The following is an 18,925-nucleotide window of genomic DNA, read 5'->3' on the forward strand; positions in this document are numbered from 1 at the left end:
ACTGGTTCTGGAGTTTCTGGCACAAGGCTCCCTGGGAGACACATTACCTATGTGGTAGGACTTCAGTCTCCTAAGGAGCCTTCCAACCTTTGCCATTTTGATCCTGGATGATAAAAAGGATCAAGAAAGACCAGTCCCAGATCATTCTGACAGACCCAGCTTGGGCCAGGAGAGTGTGGTACTCTGCTCTACAAAGCCTCAGCATTTGTCATCTGGTCCCTTTATCTGTCCAGGAGAACCTCCTGTTTCACCAACAGGACATGTCATCCACTGGGTGCACCACAGCCTACACCTTGATACTGGCAGATTAAGTGGCACCAACTGAGGAAGTCGGATCTGCCTACAGAGATAGCGGATTTTATTCTTGTAGCTAGTAAATCTGTATATTCTGGTCGTTGGTGAAAGTTCATAAACTAGTGTGGAGGCCATCAAGGTGATACTCTTCAGGCTAAACTGCCTGATGTTAAGATGTTTGTTTTACCTGTGGCCCAACTAGGCTATGCGGTGGGCACCATTAAAGGTTATACGTCAGCCTTTTTGGCATTTCTATAGTTCTAGGACCAACCCTCATTTTTTAAGTCACCAATTCTGATGCAATTCTTAAAGGATGCTCACATAAATGCCTCACCTTAACCTTTTATTATACCTCAATGGGACTTGAATTTGGTCCTCACAAGCGCCTTTTGAGCCTATGCACAGCTGCTCACTGACATTGCTGACAATTAGGATGGTTATTTCTCCATGCAATTACTTCTTCACGCCATGTCAATGAGCTAAAGGTACTGTCAGTGCAACCTGCATAAACCACTTTCTTCTCAGACAAATTAATGAGTAAACTCGGGAATCCTTTTTGCCACTGGTGCTGTTGCCCTTGCACATGGAACAGTCTATCACTCCGCCTGCCTATTTCACTCCATCTCACTCATTTAAGCAGGAAGACAGTCTTCACAATTTGCAATCAAAGCTCTTAACTTTTACATCAAGTGTATGGATGGGCACTGAGTGGATGATGAGGTTGACTTTACCAGTTCCAAAAATGAAAAGACAGTCCAGAAGGGTACATCCTGTGATTAAAGAATTACTATGCCCTGGCCAAAATGGAGCCTTCAGAGAGAATTTTGACTCATCCCCCAAAGACAAGTCTGCAAACAGCAATGTTGAGAAGGGGGGATCCAGTACTGAACATCTGCCAGTATTCTACTTAGGCAACCCTAGATACCTTAACCAGGCAGTACTGTCTTGATAATCAAGTCTGCAAGGAGGACCATTTCTCCCGCCTAGTCCTGAAGGTGTTACTTACCTTTTATAATGTTCTTTCTGGTAGATACTCTGTCTGAAGATTTCTCACCACCCTTCCCCATCCCCATTCTGTGGAGTGAACTTTTTAAATTCTTAACAAGTCTTAAGTTAGATTTTGCACACTGCCATATTTGCAAACTGTCATGGCCGATCCGTGTGTGAGGGCATGTAAGACTTCTAAAGAAAACTGATGTCAGCAAGCAGAAGTGGAGCCTACACATGGCTCTGTGACATCACTTCTGGAATTGATGAGGTCAACACGTAGCAGGTAGTGCCACTTGTCAGCATGCAGGAGCAATTGATACGAACATTTTCAAATCCAGTCTGACAGCTGGAGGAATTCAAAAGGTGAGCAATTTGGAGTTAAATACAGCACCCACTAGAGAGTCACCGAAGGTAAGTAAATTATTCTTTTATATAAAATATAACATGACATTGACTTTGTAATTTTGGATTCGAAAACACTATAAAAAACTTAAAGCATATATGCAAATTAGTCTGCAATGATCAGCAATAGAGTTTGGTTTAAATATCCTGATCACAGGTAGAGCAGGTATGAATTATTATTTGTGTGTGCTATGTTGCAGTGCAATCAATTCTGTTTTGAATTACACTGACGTCACCCTCCTTGATAATCCTGTTTTCTGGTTTCCACTTCAAAAAGAACGCCTAGGATGGAAGGGAGAAGTCGCCACTGGCTTGCCCACTAGTCTATATGGCACAGAGCAGAAACAGAAGCAATATCCTCCATTCAGAAGGGAGTTCAAGGAGACTGAGGGAGTATTCCCTGCAGAAGGACCGGGTCAATTGTAGGCTGAAGGATAGACATTTCCTTTAAAGCTCAGGGGTCAAACTTACAGGGTGGAGGGGGAAGCTGGGAATCAGGGGATAGATCTGTACAACTGATACAAGGAAACAACGTTTTGATGCATGGAACTCTACAATAATTCTGATGACACAGAGAATGTATGAAGGAGAGGAGGTGACATATTTTGGCGATAAACTGGTAGTAGGAGGCCTGATAAATGTATTAAAATGTAGCATATTCCACCACTTACTACTGACGTATATACCCTTTAAATTAAGCTTAATGACCCAGCCCAAGAAATCTGCCTGCTGCACTAAAGAATTTCAACGTAATCACTGAAGAGAGTGTCACCTACTTTTGCTTGCACGTGTGCCCGCTGAATATATTTACCCAAAGAAGCATTGAGGACCATGTTAAAAACTTTTAGAGAAAAGAAAGGCAAAAACAAGAGGTTTAGAGTGGTGGATCTTTTTTACTAGAGGAGGGGAAAAAAATAAAGTTTACATAGTTGTGTTTTAACTGCAAAAGGTGGGGGAAAAAAGGAAAAAAAAAACATCGGTAGAATTGGGTTATAGTACCCTTTTCTTTCCCTCACTTCCTCATATCAGTATTGGTCACTGGAGCAGGTCTGCAATGGGGAGACATAATAAGCAAAGCAACCCAGCTGGCAGGATTGATGCAGCGACTGGTTTGAAAGCTAAGACTCGCCTGGCACAGGCGCAGGCAAAAGCGCTATCTGCTGGAATAGGAAGAACAGGACTTGTGGGGAGTCGCCTTGATCGAAGTTCTAGTTTCGAAAGCTCCGAAGACGAACTGGTAGCGCAATCTGCTGGTGTAAGCCAGGCATCTAGAACTTCTCCTTCTATATTACTACCAGAAATTGAAGTAAATGGGGAGGAGAGTAAGTTAAAAGCGGATAAGAGTGATACTAATGAAAGCAGTAAAGAGGAGGGAAAAGGTGTTAAGGAGTTCCCCCTCTTCACGAAAAAGCTAATACAGCCAGCTCTTTTCCGGTCCATGGCACCACAGTCAGTGTTGGTGGATCCTCATAGCTTGTCGCAGCTCTCCTTAGATGCCAGCTCTCCTGCAACCGCCACTTCTTCTATCTCTCCAATACCTCTGTGTGCTCAAAAGTCTACAACTTCAACTCTTTTAATGAATGAGCTTGATGACAGTGCCTTGAATCCTCCCCCACTACCCGCTGCAAAGGATGGACCCCAGTTATGCTCCCAGACAGTTCCAAACCAGACACGGAGCGTCAGTAGTTTGATGCTCTCCTTCGGGCTTTTGGAACAGGATCAACTAGACCAACAGCATCTTCAAAGTCAGCAAACGCCCATTCTTAAGGGTCAGAAGGTATCAGATATGGTACAACTTCCAGCACCCGATATAGCTTCTGGTCCGGCTTTAGATATAGCCCAAAATATAATAAATGTTCCTGTAGAGACAAGTTCCACCAAACAATTAGATGTTAAGACTTTGCTTAACCTTATTCTCGAAGAGATTCGCAAAATGAAAAGGTCACAGGAAAATGAGATTGCCTCTCTTCATATTCGCCTTGGGAAGATCGAAGACGCGGTGGCTTGTCTACCAGTCAAGATACAGGAAGCAGAATCTAGGATCTCTCAGCTGGAGGATCAGATGTCTGGACTATCCACTAAAGTATGTGAGGCCATAAGGGACAGGAGCTCATTAGAGAACAAGCTCGAGGAGTTGGAAAACCTACATATAGTGGGGGTACCTGGGAGAGTGGAAGGTGCCCAGACATCGCAATGGGTGGAATCCTTTATTAAAGAAAAAGTACTTCCCGAGTTTGGGGGCGATCTCACAATTACTAGGGCCCATAGAGATCCGTTTCATCCTTTGCCAAGCACGAGTGGCCCACGTACCTTCTTAGTCAACTTTGCAGACTACCGGATAAAAGAAAAGGTCTTGGCCAAAGCGATGCAACGGATAAAAGAAAAGGTCTTGGCCAAAGCGATGTAACGAAGACAGTTCCCAGTGAATGAGACCTCTAATTGCAGAATTTTCCCAGATTTGTCTGCCATTGCAGCCTGGAGACGCAAAGAATTTGTTAAATTGCTTTTCTTGTTTAAAGCTCAAGGTGCACAGGCATCAATTGCTCAGCAGTCTAAACTCCGGGTTCTAGTCAAGGGGATATTCCATATGTTTTCCAACTTAGAGGATGCTCAGGATTTCCTTAAAGGAATGTCAGCTACGTAAGGAATTAATGGATGATTGAGCCTTTTTTTTTTCTTCTTCTTCTTCTTCTTTTTCTTTCTTCCCCTCCTTCTATATATCTTGAAGGTATAATAGGTATGGGAGTCAGGTAAATAACTTAAATTAATTTTGGAAATAAGAATATGTAATCCATTGTCGGGTGGTGGGTCACGATGGGTGCAGTTCCATGTCACCCTTTAAGTTAGTAGGGGTAAGGTGGAGGTGGATAGCGTGGTGGGGCACCTCCCTGGAGGGTGGGTTGAGTGGGGTGGGGATGGGAGTGGAAATTAAAACAGATAAAAGAGCAGAAGCAGGGGCACTAGTGCATAATGTTTTCTTGTTTAAGAAACTTAGGATGGGAAATGTTCATAGTTGTTGTATGCAGTCAGTATTTTTATGAGTTGCTATGAAGAGTATTTGTGATACTGTTTCCATCAATGTCAATGGGATATTGAATAAATCTAAATATGGAGCCTTAATAAGATGGCTGGTGTCCTCCTCCCCTCAGGTTGTATTTTTTCAGGAGACACATTTAAAAACTAACTACCCCAAGCTGTATGTTCCTAGTTTTTTTCCGCATGTCTTGTTTGCCTCAGCCGGGTTGGCCAAAAGGGGTGTCGCTATATATTTTTGGCGTAGTCTTCCGTGGGAATTCGGCCAAATTTGGAGAGATCCATTGGGACGCTGGTTGTGGGTCGAGGCTAGATTAAATGGGATAAATCTAAATTTTATAAATTATTATGGCCCGATAGTAGATGATTCTACATCCTTAAAAAAGATTGTGGAGCTTCTTAGGGGTACCCCGGGACAAATAATTCTTGGTGGCGATTTTAATTTTATTCAAGATCTCAAAAAAGATATGTCAAATAAAAATAAAAAAGAATTGAAACCCCAAACAAAGAAAGTTTTGGAAGCCATAAGGCAGGAATATTTATTAGTTGACCAATGGCGTAAATCCAACCCCAGGTCTATGAAATTCACTTGCTATTCTAAACAATTTCATACGGCCTCCCGGATTGATTTTTTTTTTAACTTCACGCTCTTTGAAAATACTAGATACCACGATAGGGGTTAACCCATTTTCAGATCATTCCCTTATTTCGTTAAAGCTGGAAATTGAAGGGGGGGTTAAGACGGAATCCAGGTGGCAGATGGATCGTCTATTCCTGCAAGATCCTAATTGGGTTACCCAAATTAAAAAGTGGATATTGGAGTTTTTTAGAATAAATGAAGAGACAGCAGATATTTTTTCAGTATGGGGTGGGTTTAAGGCAGCTATGCGGGGGCAGATAATTGCCTATTCAGCTGCTTTGTCGAGAAAACGGCGGATAAAGATTAACCAACTCCAACAGGCTGTAAATAATGCCATGAGTTTAAGACACGCTCAGCCACAGGGGAGTCGAGATGTTGCTATTCAGCTAGAAAAAGCAAAATTAGCCCTTAAAGAATGTTTTTTAATTGAAGAAATTAATAGCTCTAGAACTTTTCAGCAGAAAGTCTATGAGTGGGAAAAATGTTGGCAGGGCAGACAAAATCAAAGCAGGAAAAAGCATTCATCTCTGAAATTATTGACCCTAAGACTCAAAACATCAGCAGAGAGAAGGGTTATATAGCTGAAGTCTTTTTGGAACATTATACTCAGCTGTATTCTACAAATTATGTGATAGGCTTAGATCTTATCCGTAAATATTTTGATGAAGTTGATGTTCCGATTTTATCTGATCCAATGGTAGATCAACTTGAGCGTGAAATTGTGGTGGTAGAAATTGCGGACACAATTAAATCAATAGCAGGGGCGAATGCCTGTGGAACGGATGGGTTTCCAATTTAATTTTATAAAGTTTTTGTGAACGAGTTGACTCCCTTTTTGACAAAACTATTTAATGCTGTTAGAATGGGTGGTAATGTACCTCCAAGTTTTAAGGAGTCCATCATTATTAGTTTTGTCAAAAAGGGAAAGAATCATAAGGATGTTAACTCCTACAGGCCGATTAGCTTGCTCAACACTGATTTTAAAATTCTTATGAATATATGGGCCCAACGTTTTACTCCAATTGCGCAGTCACTAATACACCCGGACCAGGCTGGTTTTGTGGCAGGAAGGACAATGGCCTCAAACACTGGATTTTTAATTCAGGCTCTAGATTATGTCACTAGTAATAAAATTACAGCTTTAGTTACAATGGTCGATGCTGAGAAGGCATTTGACCTGGTTAACTGGAAGGCTCTTTTTTTTTGGAATGCAAAGATTTGGCTTCCCGGTCCGGGTGATTGAAATGTTGAAAAATATTTACCAAGGAGCCCAAGCTCGAGTGGTGATTAATGCTAACACGGTAGGGGTAATTGATATAAATCGAGGCACCAGGCAAGGTTGTCCATTGTCCCCTATTTTGTTTACTTTTTTTATTGAGCCGCTCGCTCTAAGAATTCGTGGTAATCCGGAAATTAAACCACCAATAGAAGGAATGGCGAAAATAAAATTATTCGCTGATGATATAATTTTGTATCTGCAACCAGATAAATTAAATCTTGATCTGGCTCTGTTCGAATTTAGTAAATATGAAATAATAGGTGGATATAAAATTAATCAAAATAAAACCGAGGTTCTTGCCTTGAATGTGGACCATCATTTTCTACCATCTAATCTAAAATCTCAAGCTCTAAAAGTAGAACCTATTAGATATTTAGGTATTTATGTTTCTAGTCAATTTGAGAAACTATTTAATTTAAATTATTTAGTAATGCGAGATAAAATTAAGGGCTTGCTGGAGAGATGGATTTTTTTTTACCATTGACCTTGATTGGTCGTGTAGCACTTATTAAAATGTCGATTCTTCCTTTATTGGTATTTCTTTTTATTAATGTACCGCTAAAAATCAATTCCCATTTTTTTAAAGATATTGAGTCCATGATCAGAGAATTTGTATGGAATCGAAAAGCACCTAGGGTTAAGCTACCTATATTGCAGTTAGAAACAACCCAAGGGGGGCTAGCGCTACCAGATATTCGCACTTATTATTTGGCGGCGGTTCTCGATCTTTCAGCACGATTATTAGATCCTAATGGGTGGCCGGATAGTTTTTTTTATGACAGAATGATTCAGGAGTCAGGTTCGCAAGTTTCCATTTTTTTAAAAACAGCTAAACTACCCAAAAAGACCCGTTATAAGACTATTCAGGATTTTTATGATAGACTCCAGTCCTTCTTTAAACAAGCTGGGTTTGGTCGATTCTATTATCTCAATTTGGAAGAATCTAAGGCTCTAGGGTTTCAAATCCATTCCACTAAATGTAAAAGATGGAAGGACTGTGGTCTAGGTGAACTGGGTTCCTTTTTTGCCGCAGGGAAATTCATTACTTGGCAGGAGGTCTTAGAGAGATCCGATAATCGTTTAGCAACCGTTTTTTTGGAATATCTCCAGATATTGAACTTTATAAATAAATACAATATGTCAACATGTGGGACATTATCTGCTCTGATGAACTCTGTATATAAAACTCAATTAAAAGGTGTGGGAAACTGGTATACTCTACTTAGAAAGGGCAAAGAGTCTCCTCTGGTTGAAGAAATTCTCAGTAAAATAAGTTGTGAAACTAATTGCTCCTTCACAAGACAGGAGTGGGAACAAATCGCTCAGTTAGGAAGTAAGGCTCTTAGAGCAGCCAATTTTAAATGGATGTCTTTTTTATCTCGCTGGTTGGCTTATTACACCCCGAATGCTCTTAATAGACACTTTTCTGAAGTGGATAATAAATGTTTTCGTTGCAAGCTTCAAAATGGGGGAGATTGGCTTCATATACTTTATACATGCCCGAAGCTTGAAGTTTTTTGGTGTGAGATTTTAGCAGCAATGAGCTTAGCAATTAGAAAAGAGCTCGAACCTGAAACTGAGGTGGCTCTTTTTGGCTTGTTGAGAAAAAGAATGGACTTGTCTAATGCCGATGAATCCTACGTGGCGATTTGCTCGTTAGTAGCCCGCTCCTTAATTCTCCAAAATTGGAGATCTGAGGATATACCATCATATTCGAAATGGGTGAATAAAATGCAAAAGATAAAAAGGTATGAAGAGGCCTATGCCAAAAAAGTTGGGGCAATAAAAAGGTTTACTAATACTTGGAAATTATGGGATAGTGATTTATCGATCTATGTCACATAGCACTTTAATATTTGGTTTTTATGATTGTTTTTAATTAGATACATCTTTAATATAGGTATTTCTAGCACTTTAAAAATTTGTTAGCACTTTATTGAATTAGCCAGGTCGAATAATATAATTGCTATAGGCCTCTGGCTATTTTGCCTATTTTGTACATTTTGCACTATTTGCACAACTGAAATTATATGTATAGATGGATAGTTAATATCCTATGTAGTGGGATGCAAGGTTGAATAAGGTAATTATTATAAGCTTCTGATTACCCTGCTTATTTTTGCACATTTTGCACTATCTGCATAAATGAAATGATGGATATGTATATCTTTGGCCAAAGTTTGCTGTTTTATAATTATTTTGATCTACTGTTCATGGACTTTGTCTACTGTGTGTACTGTGTACTGGTTTTGTTGTTTTCCTGCTCTGTTCAATAAAAAAAAAAACTTTTAGGAGTGCCAACCTCAATCAGACAACATTCACTTACTGTCAGTAACCGAAGGTGTGCAGGTCTCACCCAATTGCATGTAGGATGTGTTTTTAGGTATACATAGAGGGCTTTGGGTCACACCTCTTCATACATCGGTCTGTTCAACTGTTAATCACATTTTGTATCCACGGCGTACAGCTTACGGGACAGAGTCCGCCCACTTCATCCATTGGCTGTCTTGCCCTGTAAGTGAAGGCCTTTTGCCTCCTTCTCAAGAGCATATCACCCCAAAAAGAAGCACACTTCAGAGACAGGGCAGATGGACTCATTATTTGCTTTGCCGATACCTTTACCTTTCCATTCTTGATCCTTTCTTATTTTTTTAAGTAATCCTCGAGTTTTGAAACTATAAGACTTATTTCAAGTTTGGCACAGTAAGACACTTGCCAAAAAGAACATGGTGTCCCATCTGACATTTGAGAGTATTATTGACGTCAGATGGAATCATATTACCCTGTGATGTGCGTTAAAAAGGAAAACGGTTTCTATGCCTCTTTTTAGTACACTTACCTACTAGGAAATACCGTTCTAATAAAATTATATGCAGTGGTAATTTATTTCTAAATGCATTTTTTTATTATTACAAGTATATGGCTGCAACTTTTACACGTCAACATGTTTTATCCTTCTTTTTATTTGTTGATGCATATGCTTGCATTCATCTTTTTTTTTTAACGATGGCATATACTAGCTTTGCCGATGCTTGTCTCAGGTTTCTGTACTTCACACGGGATAAAATACATTTTCCGTTGATTTTGTATTTTGCACATATTGTTTCACCTCAGAATGTCCGATCTTTAAATCCGATGTTCTTAATTTTTGGAACATTTCAGTTATTCTGTTTTTGTGTTAGTTAAATACCTCTGTTTGAGCAGTGTAAATTCTTTATTTTTTGCACAGCGCACCACCTGTACCTTTATTTACATACGTCATGCATTTTCTCTGTGGAAGGCCTACCTGCTTGAGTCTAGTTGCCAAGAGTGGCCATTGGATTGGTAATAAAAAGCAGCTTGTTTTTGTGTGTCAGATAGTTTGAGAGCCTCAGTCACATGTCACTTCAAGGCATTGTTCTCTACTCTATCACCCAATTCTACATGGTGTTGTTTTCTTTGGCATCCAGTACTAGATTTAATTACAACCCTGATAGGTTGAGCAGCTGTTCAATTTCCAAAACGGGCTCACATTGCCATCTATTGTTTGCCTGGTTAGGAAAACATGTTTTCTCTCAGGTGAGGACATTTAACGTTGCTCTAACATCAATGACATGTAAATAATAGCTAGGAAGCAGGAAAGGTGAAGATCGACAATCTTTACTGGCCTTAAGTTGATGTACTGTAACCCCAATTCATGGTTTCATATGCTTCAAAAATGGAAATATAAGCTAGCCGAGCAATAGTATGCAACCCCCGTAATGTATCTGTGTTGCTTACTGTGTTCTCTTTACAATGACGCTGTCATTAGACATGGATTTCTCCATGTGCAGCCAACACAGAAACAGGAGAAGTCCATCTAATCTTTAGAGGAACATTAGCATTCATTTCAGGAACACCTTGATTTGCAATCTGCCAGCCAGCCGCAAGCCATTGTAAATGCACTGTACACATGACGTTCCAAGACGTTTGTTTACACTTGCCTGCACTTTCAGAATGCAAGTCAGTCTATCTCCAGGATAGGTGATCCTGGGTTGTACAATCAACGTAGCTTCATTTTGCATACCTTAAAGGGGGCATGGAATTTGCTCCTTCCTATTAATTGCCCTTGTCGGAACTCCCCAATGCTGCCAGCCAGTTACACGGTCTTGGCCTAATGTGGTAAATATTTCGTTACCGGTACTATTTTTTATGCGGTAAAGTCTATTAAGAATAACTCAGTAAATATAAGAGGCAGAATCCGTGGTATTAGAGGTTTTAAAAGGCTTTATTCCTATACAAAGGAAGACAATTCGAATTGTGGGCCTTCTATTCCATCACCACGAAAGTTCAGGAAGGAAGGAACATATATTATTGACAGATAAGCAGTTTTATAGAAAATGCATTACAGTGAAACAGATGCAAGAGGCGTGACAGCTGATAATTCAGATAAACTGTACATACGTAACTAATAGAGGCGTAAACATGGGTGTAACTAAAATACGTCATTAAACATGATGTCACAAGTGGGTGGATCCATAGAAGAATCCTGCAATGTCAGCATAAATATTTGGCAGAGATGCGCGCGCAGCCGCATGACGTGTGATTGACGTGCAACTAGAGGGTGAAGGGGACTTGACATTTAGCTCTACATGTGGAGACAGAAGTCTGAGGTTATGTCAACCTAATCCCAAATCATATCTAATATCCTATGTTTAAAGAACTGTGTTATCCAAAAGGAAAGGTCTCTAGGATAGAATCTTATTCTATACTGACTGTTAGTGCGTGTACAAGCGTCTAAGTGTCTACATGAGATGCGAGGGGGTAGGAATATTCCATGGTAACGGGGCTATGAATTACTTGCATGAGGACAGTGAGGCCTGGCCTCTTTGCACGGTAGCTGGAGGAATGTTTACCTAAACTGCTTGACAGGAATGCATCGGATGGGGAGCGAAATAGATAATCTTGAAGGTGAAATACAGTTTTTGGCAGGCAATAGGCTGGATCAGGCACCGTTAGCCGCGCAGGGAGTAGGACAAAGTTCATGGATACAGATGCAGGCTCGGGCTGGAGCTTTCAGAGGCAGAAGACAGGAAAAGGCTTGATGACAGAATTCGGGCCTACTCGCCTGAATCTGTGAAATGTGGAAAGTGAACCACATAAAGTCGGTGGCCTTTCATACTTAGGAATGGAATATCTGACCCATTCATGGCGGGTCTGAAAGAGGACATGTTGACGGTGGACGCACATATATTTGCGTCTTCAAAACTGGAGCAGGAGGGAACATACATGTACTTGTAGCATGCACATGGAGCCGTTGGGGTCTACGATAGGGGACATAACTGATCACAAAATTCATATTTCCTCATGGATGGCCTAATCAGCCATCCATGGCCCCGTGGGTACATTGAACTCCATACAGCTGGGCATCACTATGTTAGGTGCTTCAGACACACCTAACAGTGCCATATTAAATACATGCTGGGGTAGCAATGGCCACTATGATGGCAGCGGAACAGCAGCCCCATGAGCATTAGTTCTCACACCATCCTTGACATATTATAAACTAGGATGGCACCATAAAAGAAACATGAGACATTCAATGTACCATCTACTCCAGTTTAGGCAGACAGTCATCAAAGGAGCTAGTCTTCTAATTCCCTCGTTGACTGGCAACTAGGGGGTGTGCAAAATTCACGTAATTTACTTTTAGCGTTGGGAAAATACCACAAATTACGGATAATAATATAAAATCCAAATCCATCTTTAGGAGCTATATGCTACAGTGAACTATGTCCCTTCATCAGTCTTTAGACACAAGGAAGCATGTTGCTGTCATATAAAATAGCATGAAAAACATCTCCTACAAGCAACTGCAGCTCACATTCTGGCCATTCACAATATTCCCAAAATCAGGTAATAAAAATTCGCCCCATACGGCACGTAATTACCTGAGGTGGCATAATGGTGTAATTTCAAACATTTCACATAAAAAGTGTAACACGAAAATCCAAAAATGATGAACTGCGCTGGCATAATCTGAATTTCACCTTGGCCTACTGGCAACAGTGAGAATTGCATTGGTTTATCTAGATCATGTAATTTGCAGCTGGACTTTGCTCTTTTATGGCTATTTTGTTGTTCATTATCATTTTGTTATGCTTTAGTGTAATTTCTTCCACAGGTCTCCTGATTACTCTACAGTAAGCGGTGAGTTATTCTCAAAGATCTTCCATTTAAATGAGCTGAATCCAGGCTGGACATCTGATCAAGCACTCTATCAGAAATGGAATTATTAATTTGAGAGTGGCATTTTCCTGCCAACTCAAAAGACCCACATTGGTTAGGCTGAAACACAGTTCTGAGAGAATCTCTTCTCAACGCCTGGTAGCTATGTTGCATGTAGCAGGCAATCCCCAGAGGAGTGTGTGCTAAGTCCAACCAGTACTAAGAATTGTAAAGTAAAGAACACAACAAGATAAAATTCCTAAACCAATTTAAAAAATGGAGAAAGATTTAAAAATTGAAATTACACCAAGATCATCAAAGTGGGTTATGGGGAAGAGGGAAAATAGATTTCAACGTTTTAATCCAAAGGGAACCATCATCAAAGTCAAACATAAAGGAAAAACAACAGCTAGCATTGGACTGCGACGCATGTGCAATTTCAGGCTGACCATGACGGAGTAAGGATCGGATACACCAAGCCTGTTGTCCCAGACAAATATTTTACCTTCAGACTTTGCCTCCAACTGCTGGGAAAGCTGCTTTTGGTCACTTCTGTAGCCCCTAGCTCCTCAGGACAGGTGTTTAGGCACCAAGTCTTTCCAGCCAGGCCTTGACAGGGTCTAGTCATTATTTAGTTACTTGGGCCCTCTTGGAGTTGCTAGCAGTCTTTCTGCTTTTTGTGACCCAAAAGCATGTAAAGTGGAAATCGACTACTTAGCCCTTAGTGATTAGTTGCAGGTCCTGGTTACCACCAGGATTCCAGGGTCCTTGTGTGAGTCCTTCACTGGAAGGACTCACACAAGGGCTAGTGCAGAGGATGGGAGCAGCAGATTCATCCTCTGCACTAGCCAGTGACTGGAGAAACTCTACCACCCAATCATAACTATTCAAAGGTAGCCCCCCTCCTTTTGCTGCACTTCCTCGTTGTCTTTCTAGAAAATTATATAGAATTCCCTTTTTCAACGTGAGAGATCCCAGCTGCCACCCAACAGGCCCGTCTTCAGCTTCTTGGTCAGCCCCTTGCCTCACATGGTCAAAACTGGTTTTCCCTCCTGTTGTGGCTAGGGTCTGTCTAGTAGGGTCCTGGGGTAAATAGAAGAATCTCTCCTTGATACCTCTAAGTTAAAACAGGTATTGCTAAAGCTGCTATTTGTTCTGCCAACTGTTTTTGTCTACTCTCACACATTTAATACCTGCTAAGCAGTTAACACGCATTGGCCTTTTCTGGGTCCAGAGGCAAACCACTGTTCTGAGACAGGCCAGCCAAATATATGTTTACCAGCTCTGGAACAGGTTTCACCATAGTTCTGGCTCAGGTTGCCAAAAGTAAATTTCTTGAAAGTTATTTATCTGCCTATAGTTATCTAAAATATGATTCCACCATCAAATAAGATTTAAAAAACTGAGCAGGGACTAACTTTGAAACTTTTTTATAACTCTTTCCTGAGCTGAGGTGGAAAATAATCCCATTTAAGCCTATTAGAGAAAGGTCTGGCCAGGCCAAGTGAATGATATAGATATTGACTTTTATTTCATTGGCGGGCACACGAACAGAAAAATCTAGTGTGCCCTATTTTTGTATATAAACACCCACCCAACCTTGTGGGCTTACAAAACTCACTTTAGTTATGAATATATAGAAATAGGTTTTTCCTACATAGCAAAGGGATTTTTCCAAGCCATGCGTCACTGCAGTGCATTTAAACTGCAGCCACGCCTTGCTCTTTACAGAAATATATTTTTGTCATATATGAGATTGGTGTAAATTTCTAGGGGTTAGTGAAAAGTTCCGCTCTGCCAGCGGAGTGCACTTGGAGCGTGGAGTTCTGGCAAAACACTGTCAACAGCCGTGTGGTGGAGTTTTTCCTTGCAAGCTGCTCACCAATGTTAAGTTGGCGAGGAAGAATTTGCATCCCCATGCACGATTTTCAGGCGCTAGAATGCATCCCAGCAAGATTTCTCAACCTGGGCGGGCGCGGCAGGTCACAGCCATTTGTGATGAGAAAGCTGCTGCTCGAGTCGAAAATCTACTCAGCGACAGAAAGGAGCAGCACCCTCTGGTGCACCGCATGGTGCTGTTTGCGCTGATTTTATACAATGGAACAAACTCTCGTCACTAAAAATCAGCCCAAATAGCACGACAGGCCGAATTTTGCCCGCTCGCGGAACTCTGCTGAATCTCCTGGAGTCTTTATGTAACTTTGCGAATTCCGCCTACCCCTAGTAAATACACGCTGCAGCCCCCATATGACATTTACCTTTCAGAACCATAGGTGCACTTATGGCACAATTTACAAGAGACTTACAGTGGTAAAGTGCATGGAGCCCTAAGGCCAGAAAAAACAAGATTCAGAAAAAGGTGCAAAATAGGGGAGTTGGCCATGCAGAAAAAGGCAAATTTACTACACAGTACAATTTAATTGCTCTGATAAGTCTTGTCAACATAACATGTGTGTCTCTGTATTCACCACATACATTCATGCTGCCTTGTACTAATGCCACTTCTCACTAACCTTGAAAAGTATTGTCTTTGGCAAAGACTTAACCCTGTATTCTTTGTTTTAGTGAGTGGTAAAGAAGTACTGGGATCATTTTATGTTGTGTTCTTGAGTCGGAGGATCCTGACAATTGTATTGTGAAATGCTTTCTAGCCCTAAAACAGAAACTGTCCTACTAGGAACGCACATATAGATGCACAGTCCATAGATCCATTCCATCCGTTAAGGTGGAAATGTAAAGGTTTCATTTACATGCTAGTGGAAAGGAAAAGGGAACAACAGCTTTGCACTCTGGACCTCTGCAGGTTTAATAGATCTGCACCTGGATTGTACTTTCTGTCCTTCTCTATGGTCAATGCCTCATTTAATGTTTGAAGCCAGTTCACAAAATAGAGGCCAGAAGTTTAAAAAAACTTTTTTTTTTAATTGCACGCGAGCATTAAAAAAACACTCATAGAAAGAGATTTGACAGGTACCTCAAACAAAAATTCACTCTCAAGGATATTTTATAAATATTGGGGCCAATTTACACAAGTATTTTTGGCTGCCACAAAGACCTCATATGTCTGCCAGAGAATCACTATGGGATTCCTGGCAAGTGTAAAGACATTTACTACTGCAAATGTGTCCGCCGAGATTATAAAGAAATCTGCAGCCATAAATCCCACGCAAGGGGTGGAAATGGATGTTCTAAGGTGTGGTTTGCTTTGGAAGTTTGAGAATGCCCAAAAACAAGCATTTTTTTGTTCCAAAACTTTGATACAACCCCTCTCCACCCTTTAAGTAGTCCGAGATTTACTTCGGTCAAGGACGGAAGTCACTCCCCTTTCAGGACAGGGAGAGCAACAGATCACCCCCAAATTTACTGGGGTGTTGGGGAAGAGTTTTCTGCATGGGGAGAAAAGTAGCCTGCTGGAATTTTTATATGACATTCTTGCAGAGCCGTGCCTGGTGCAGCTTGCCAGGTGTATTTCTGAGGAGGTTGGCAAATTCCAAGACAAAGTAAAAGTACTTTGGGAAAGAGATCCAAATCTCCACCAGCACTCCTATATTTTTATCAGGGAACTTAGCCCATTATCTTTTAGAAAAAGGTGACTGTCCCTTTAAGTGATTGACACGAAAGCAACACACAGAACCAGGTTTCTGAAATTGAAAATCTGCTTCCACAGGAATACTCCTTCCAGAAGGACTCCAGGAAGTCTATGTCAGTTTGAGTCATACATTTTCTTGAGTATTGCAATAAGCTTCCTCCAGGTGGTATTTTGCCCACATGTTAATGTGACTCAAATGTGCTTTCATTTTTGTTTCATCATGGGGAAGATATTTTCCCTATGGCAAATCTATTTCCTCTAATACTCGCTCCCTCCCTTTCAAAATTGGGACAGCCCATTCCTACGCCCTCCTGGTAAATTCAGTTAATCAAGCTATTGACAAGAGCAAATGTGTGAGATGGGAAATTACCTGTAAAATCTCTGTGAATACCATAAACGTATACGGTTGTCAGTGTTGATCTAGTTTTGCAGCCTGCCACGCTGACCCTAGCTTAGATAATCTGACACTATGCCACTGCTGAGAAATTTCCACCTTTGTAAGTGAAAAAGTAAAATATACAATTCCACCAATACCGATTTGGTGAATCAGAATCAGGAATTCCCAATGGAAGCTGGTTTGTGTGCACCTCCACTGTGCTCTGATGCTCAACAGGCCCCGGAATCAGGCTCAGAGTGTTCCACCGACCTGGAGCTGCAAGGCTCAGCTCCATCATCCCAAACACCCGGTGGCAGGAGCGCTGGTATTCACCGGATGTTGTGATTGATGCCTGGAGAGAAGGGTCAGCGCCTCAGATTGGTAATTGCAGTTGGCCGCTTGGAACGGCTTATCAATAATAGGAAGGGGCTTTGTGCTGGTTCTCGGCTGCATTCATGGTGCAAAGCGTCATGCGTGCAGGTTGATTCATTTGATTGTGTGCATTTTATAAATTTGTATAGCACTCAGGAAAGGGTACGACCTGGATCATCAAAATAACTGTCTACATTAGATTCCCCCAGAAACGTGGTTCTGACCATCACAACAATACAACGAGAGATAGGTCGAAGGCACACAATAGGCTTAGATAATACCACAAAAGTGTCTCTGTGATTGCACACGCCTACAGGTTGCAGTATATATGCCTACTGATATACACTGTCCATTGACGCATTCTAGTGATTGCATACAATTTACAGGGTCAACACAAGAAAAATAAGCATTTGCAAAACAAAGGTCTTCCTTTTAGCCGGAAGGGAACCCAATGACCATCAACCCCCGGCTTCCATTACCTCAAGTGGAACAAAAAAAGCTCCCAGGATGAGGCAAAGCTAACGAGGAGGGGGTCTATAGCACAGAAAGAGAGAGAGAGACCAGGAGAGAGGGGAGGGAAGAGATTGCACGGCTCTGCAATAAGGCCACCACCGACTCACAATGTGCCCGCCTGCTCGACAAGGCCTGCGTTTGTGCTGCAACAGAAAGCTGGCACTTCCAGCTGGCCAAAGCTGCCGCCACTATTCAAATGTTAACATTCTGGATGACACAACTGCCAAAAAACGGTCAATGTCAGCAAATTGGAACAAGCAGCTATCTATGCCGAGTTGCTGAGCGACGAGAGGAGCGGAGGATGGGGATTAAAACATTAAAGACGAACCGGGACAAAATCTTAGGCATCGCTGGGTGTCTCCTTAAATGAGGTAGAAAGTACCTGTAGATGACGCCATGTTGGTGCAGAAACATGAGTGCGGAAGTGACCTCGGCAGCGTAGAACCGGGAGCGAGGTTCGTCAAATTTCCGCGAGCGCTGGATTTGGAACATTAGGTCCCCTCCGTTCACATACTCCATGACGAAGAAAAGGCGGTCCTGAAATAAATGGAAACAGAGCCATTTAGCAAACGTCTTTCAACTTTACAAAAAAGCGGTGTCAAAGCACGTACTAGGAGACGCGGGGGATTTGCGTCAAGAAAGTGAATCAACAAAGCAACAATTCTTGGTCAAGAAAAGCAGAGTCCTGAAAAGAGCAAAAATTAACATGCGATGCCACTTTTTCCCCCGACCACATTGCAAACGGTACATTTTCTCGCACATTAGGCATGATGCAATTTATGTGTTTGTTGCTGGGAAAAGTTAATGGACATTCATTCACATTTGAGAAGATGCGGAGCACAGTGAATACAACTGAAGCTACAAATGTGCTGACAGTATTAAAAGTCTGCAAAAGGAAACGCTGATGCATAAAAAACTGACTGAAGTATTCATTCAGTGATTTCAGAGCGCATTTTAGTCTCCTAGTCCAAATTAAGAACCACTGGTTTTGAAGTATTCCTTTGATAGCATTTAACCATACGTGTTCCAATCCGGAAGCTAATGCGAAGTTCGAAAGGTCGATAAAAAAAAAAAAAGAATGATATGCATGTGTGAGGTATATATGGCTATAAAACAACTGAACAGTCCACATATTATGATTTTTACAGGAACAATACCTTTTTCTGTATGGATGGCACAAGAAGGTGCGCGCATTGTAACAATAATTCAGTGGAAGAATGTATTAAACATTGCGGCATCTTTGATAAATAC

At 41.3% G+C, this 18,925-nt stretch overlaps 1 protein-coding gene across 2 annotated transcripts in view; it reads right to left on the reverse strand.

The window, feature by feature from the left end:
• Positions 1–18,925, reverse strand: part of PRKCE (protein kinase C epsilon) — a 1,182,017-nt gene that overhangs the window by 214,559 nt on the left and 948,533 nt on the right. For both annotated transcript variants that reach the window (XM_085612767.1, XM_085612766.1), the window contains one exon: positions 18,057–18,211. In XM_085612767.1, coding sequence (XP_085468893.1) covers positions 18,057–18,211 — 155 coding nt within the window. The remainder of the gene's footprint in view (positions 1–18,056; positions 18,212–18,925) is intronic.

The sequence above is a fragment of the Triturus cristatus genome, chromosome 6 (genome assembly GCF_964204655.1).
Source record: "Triturus cristatus chromosome 6, aTriCri1.1, whole genome shotgun sequence".
Classification (NCBI taxonomy): Eukaryota; Metazoa; Chordata; class Amphibia; order Caudata; family Salamandridae; genus Triturus; species Triturus cristatus.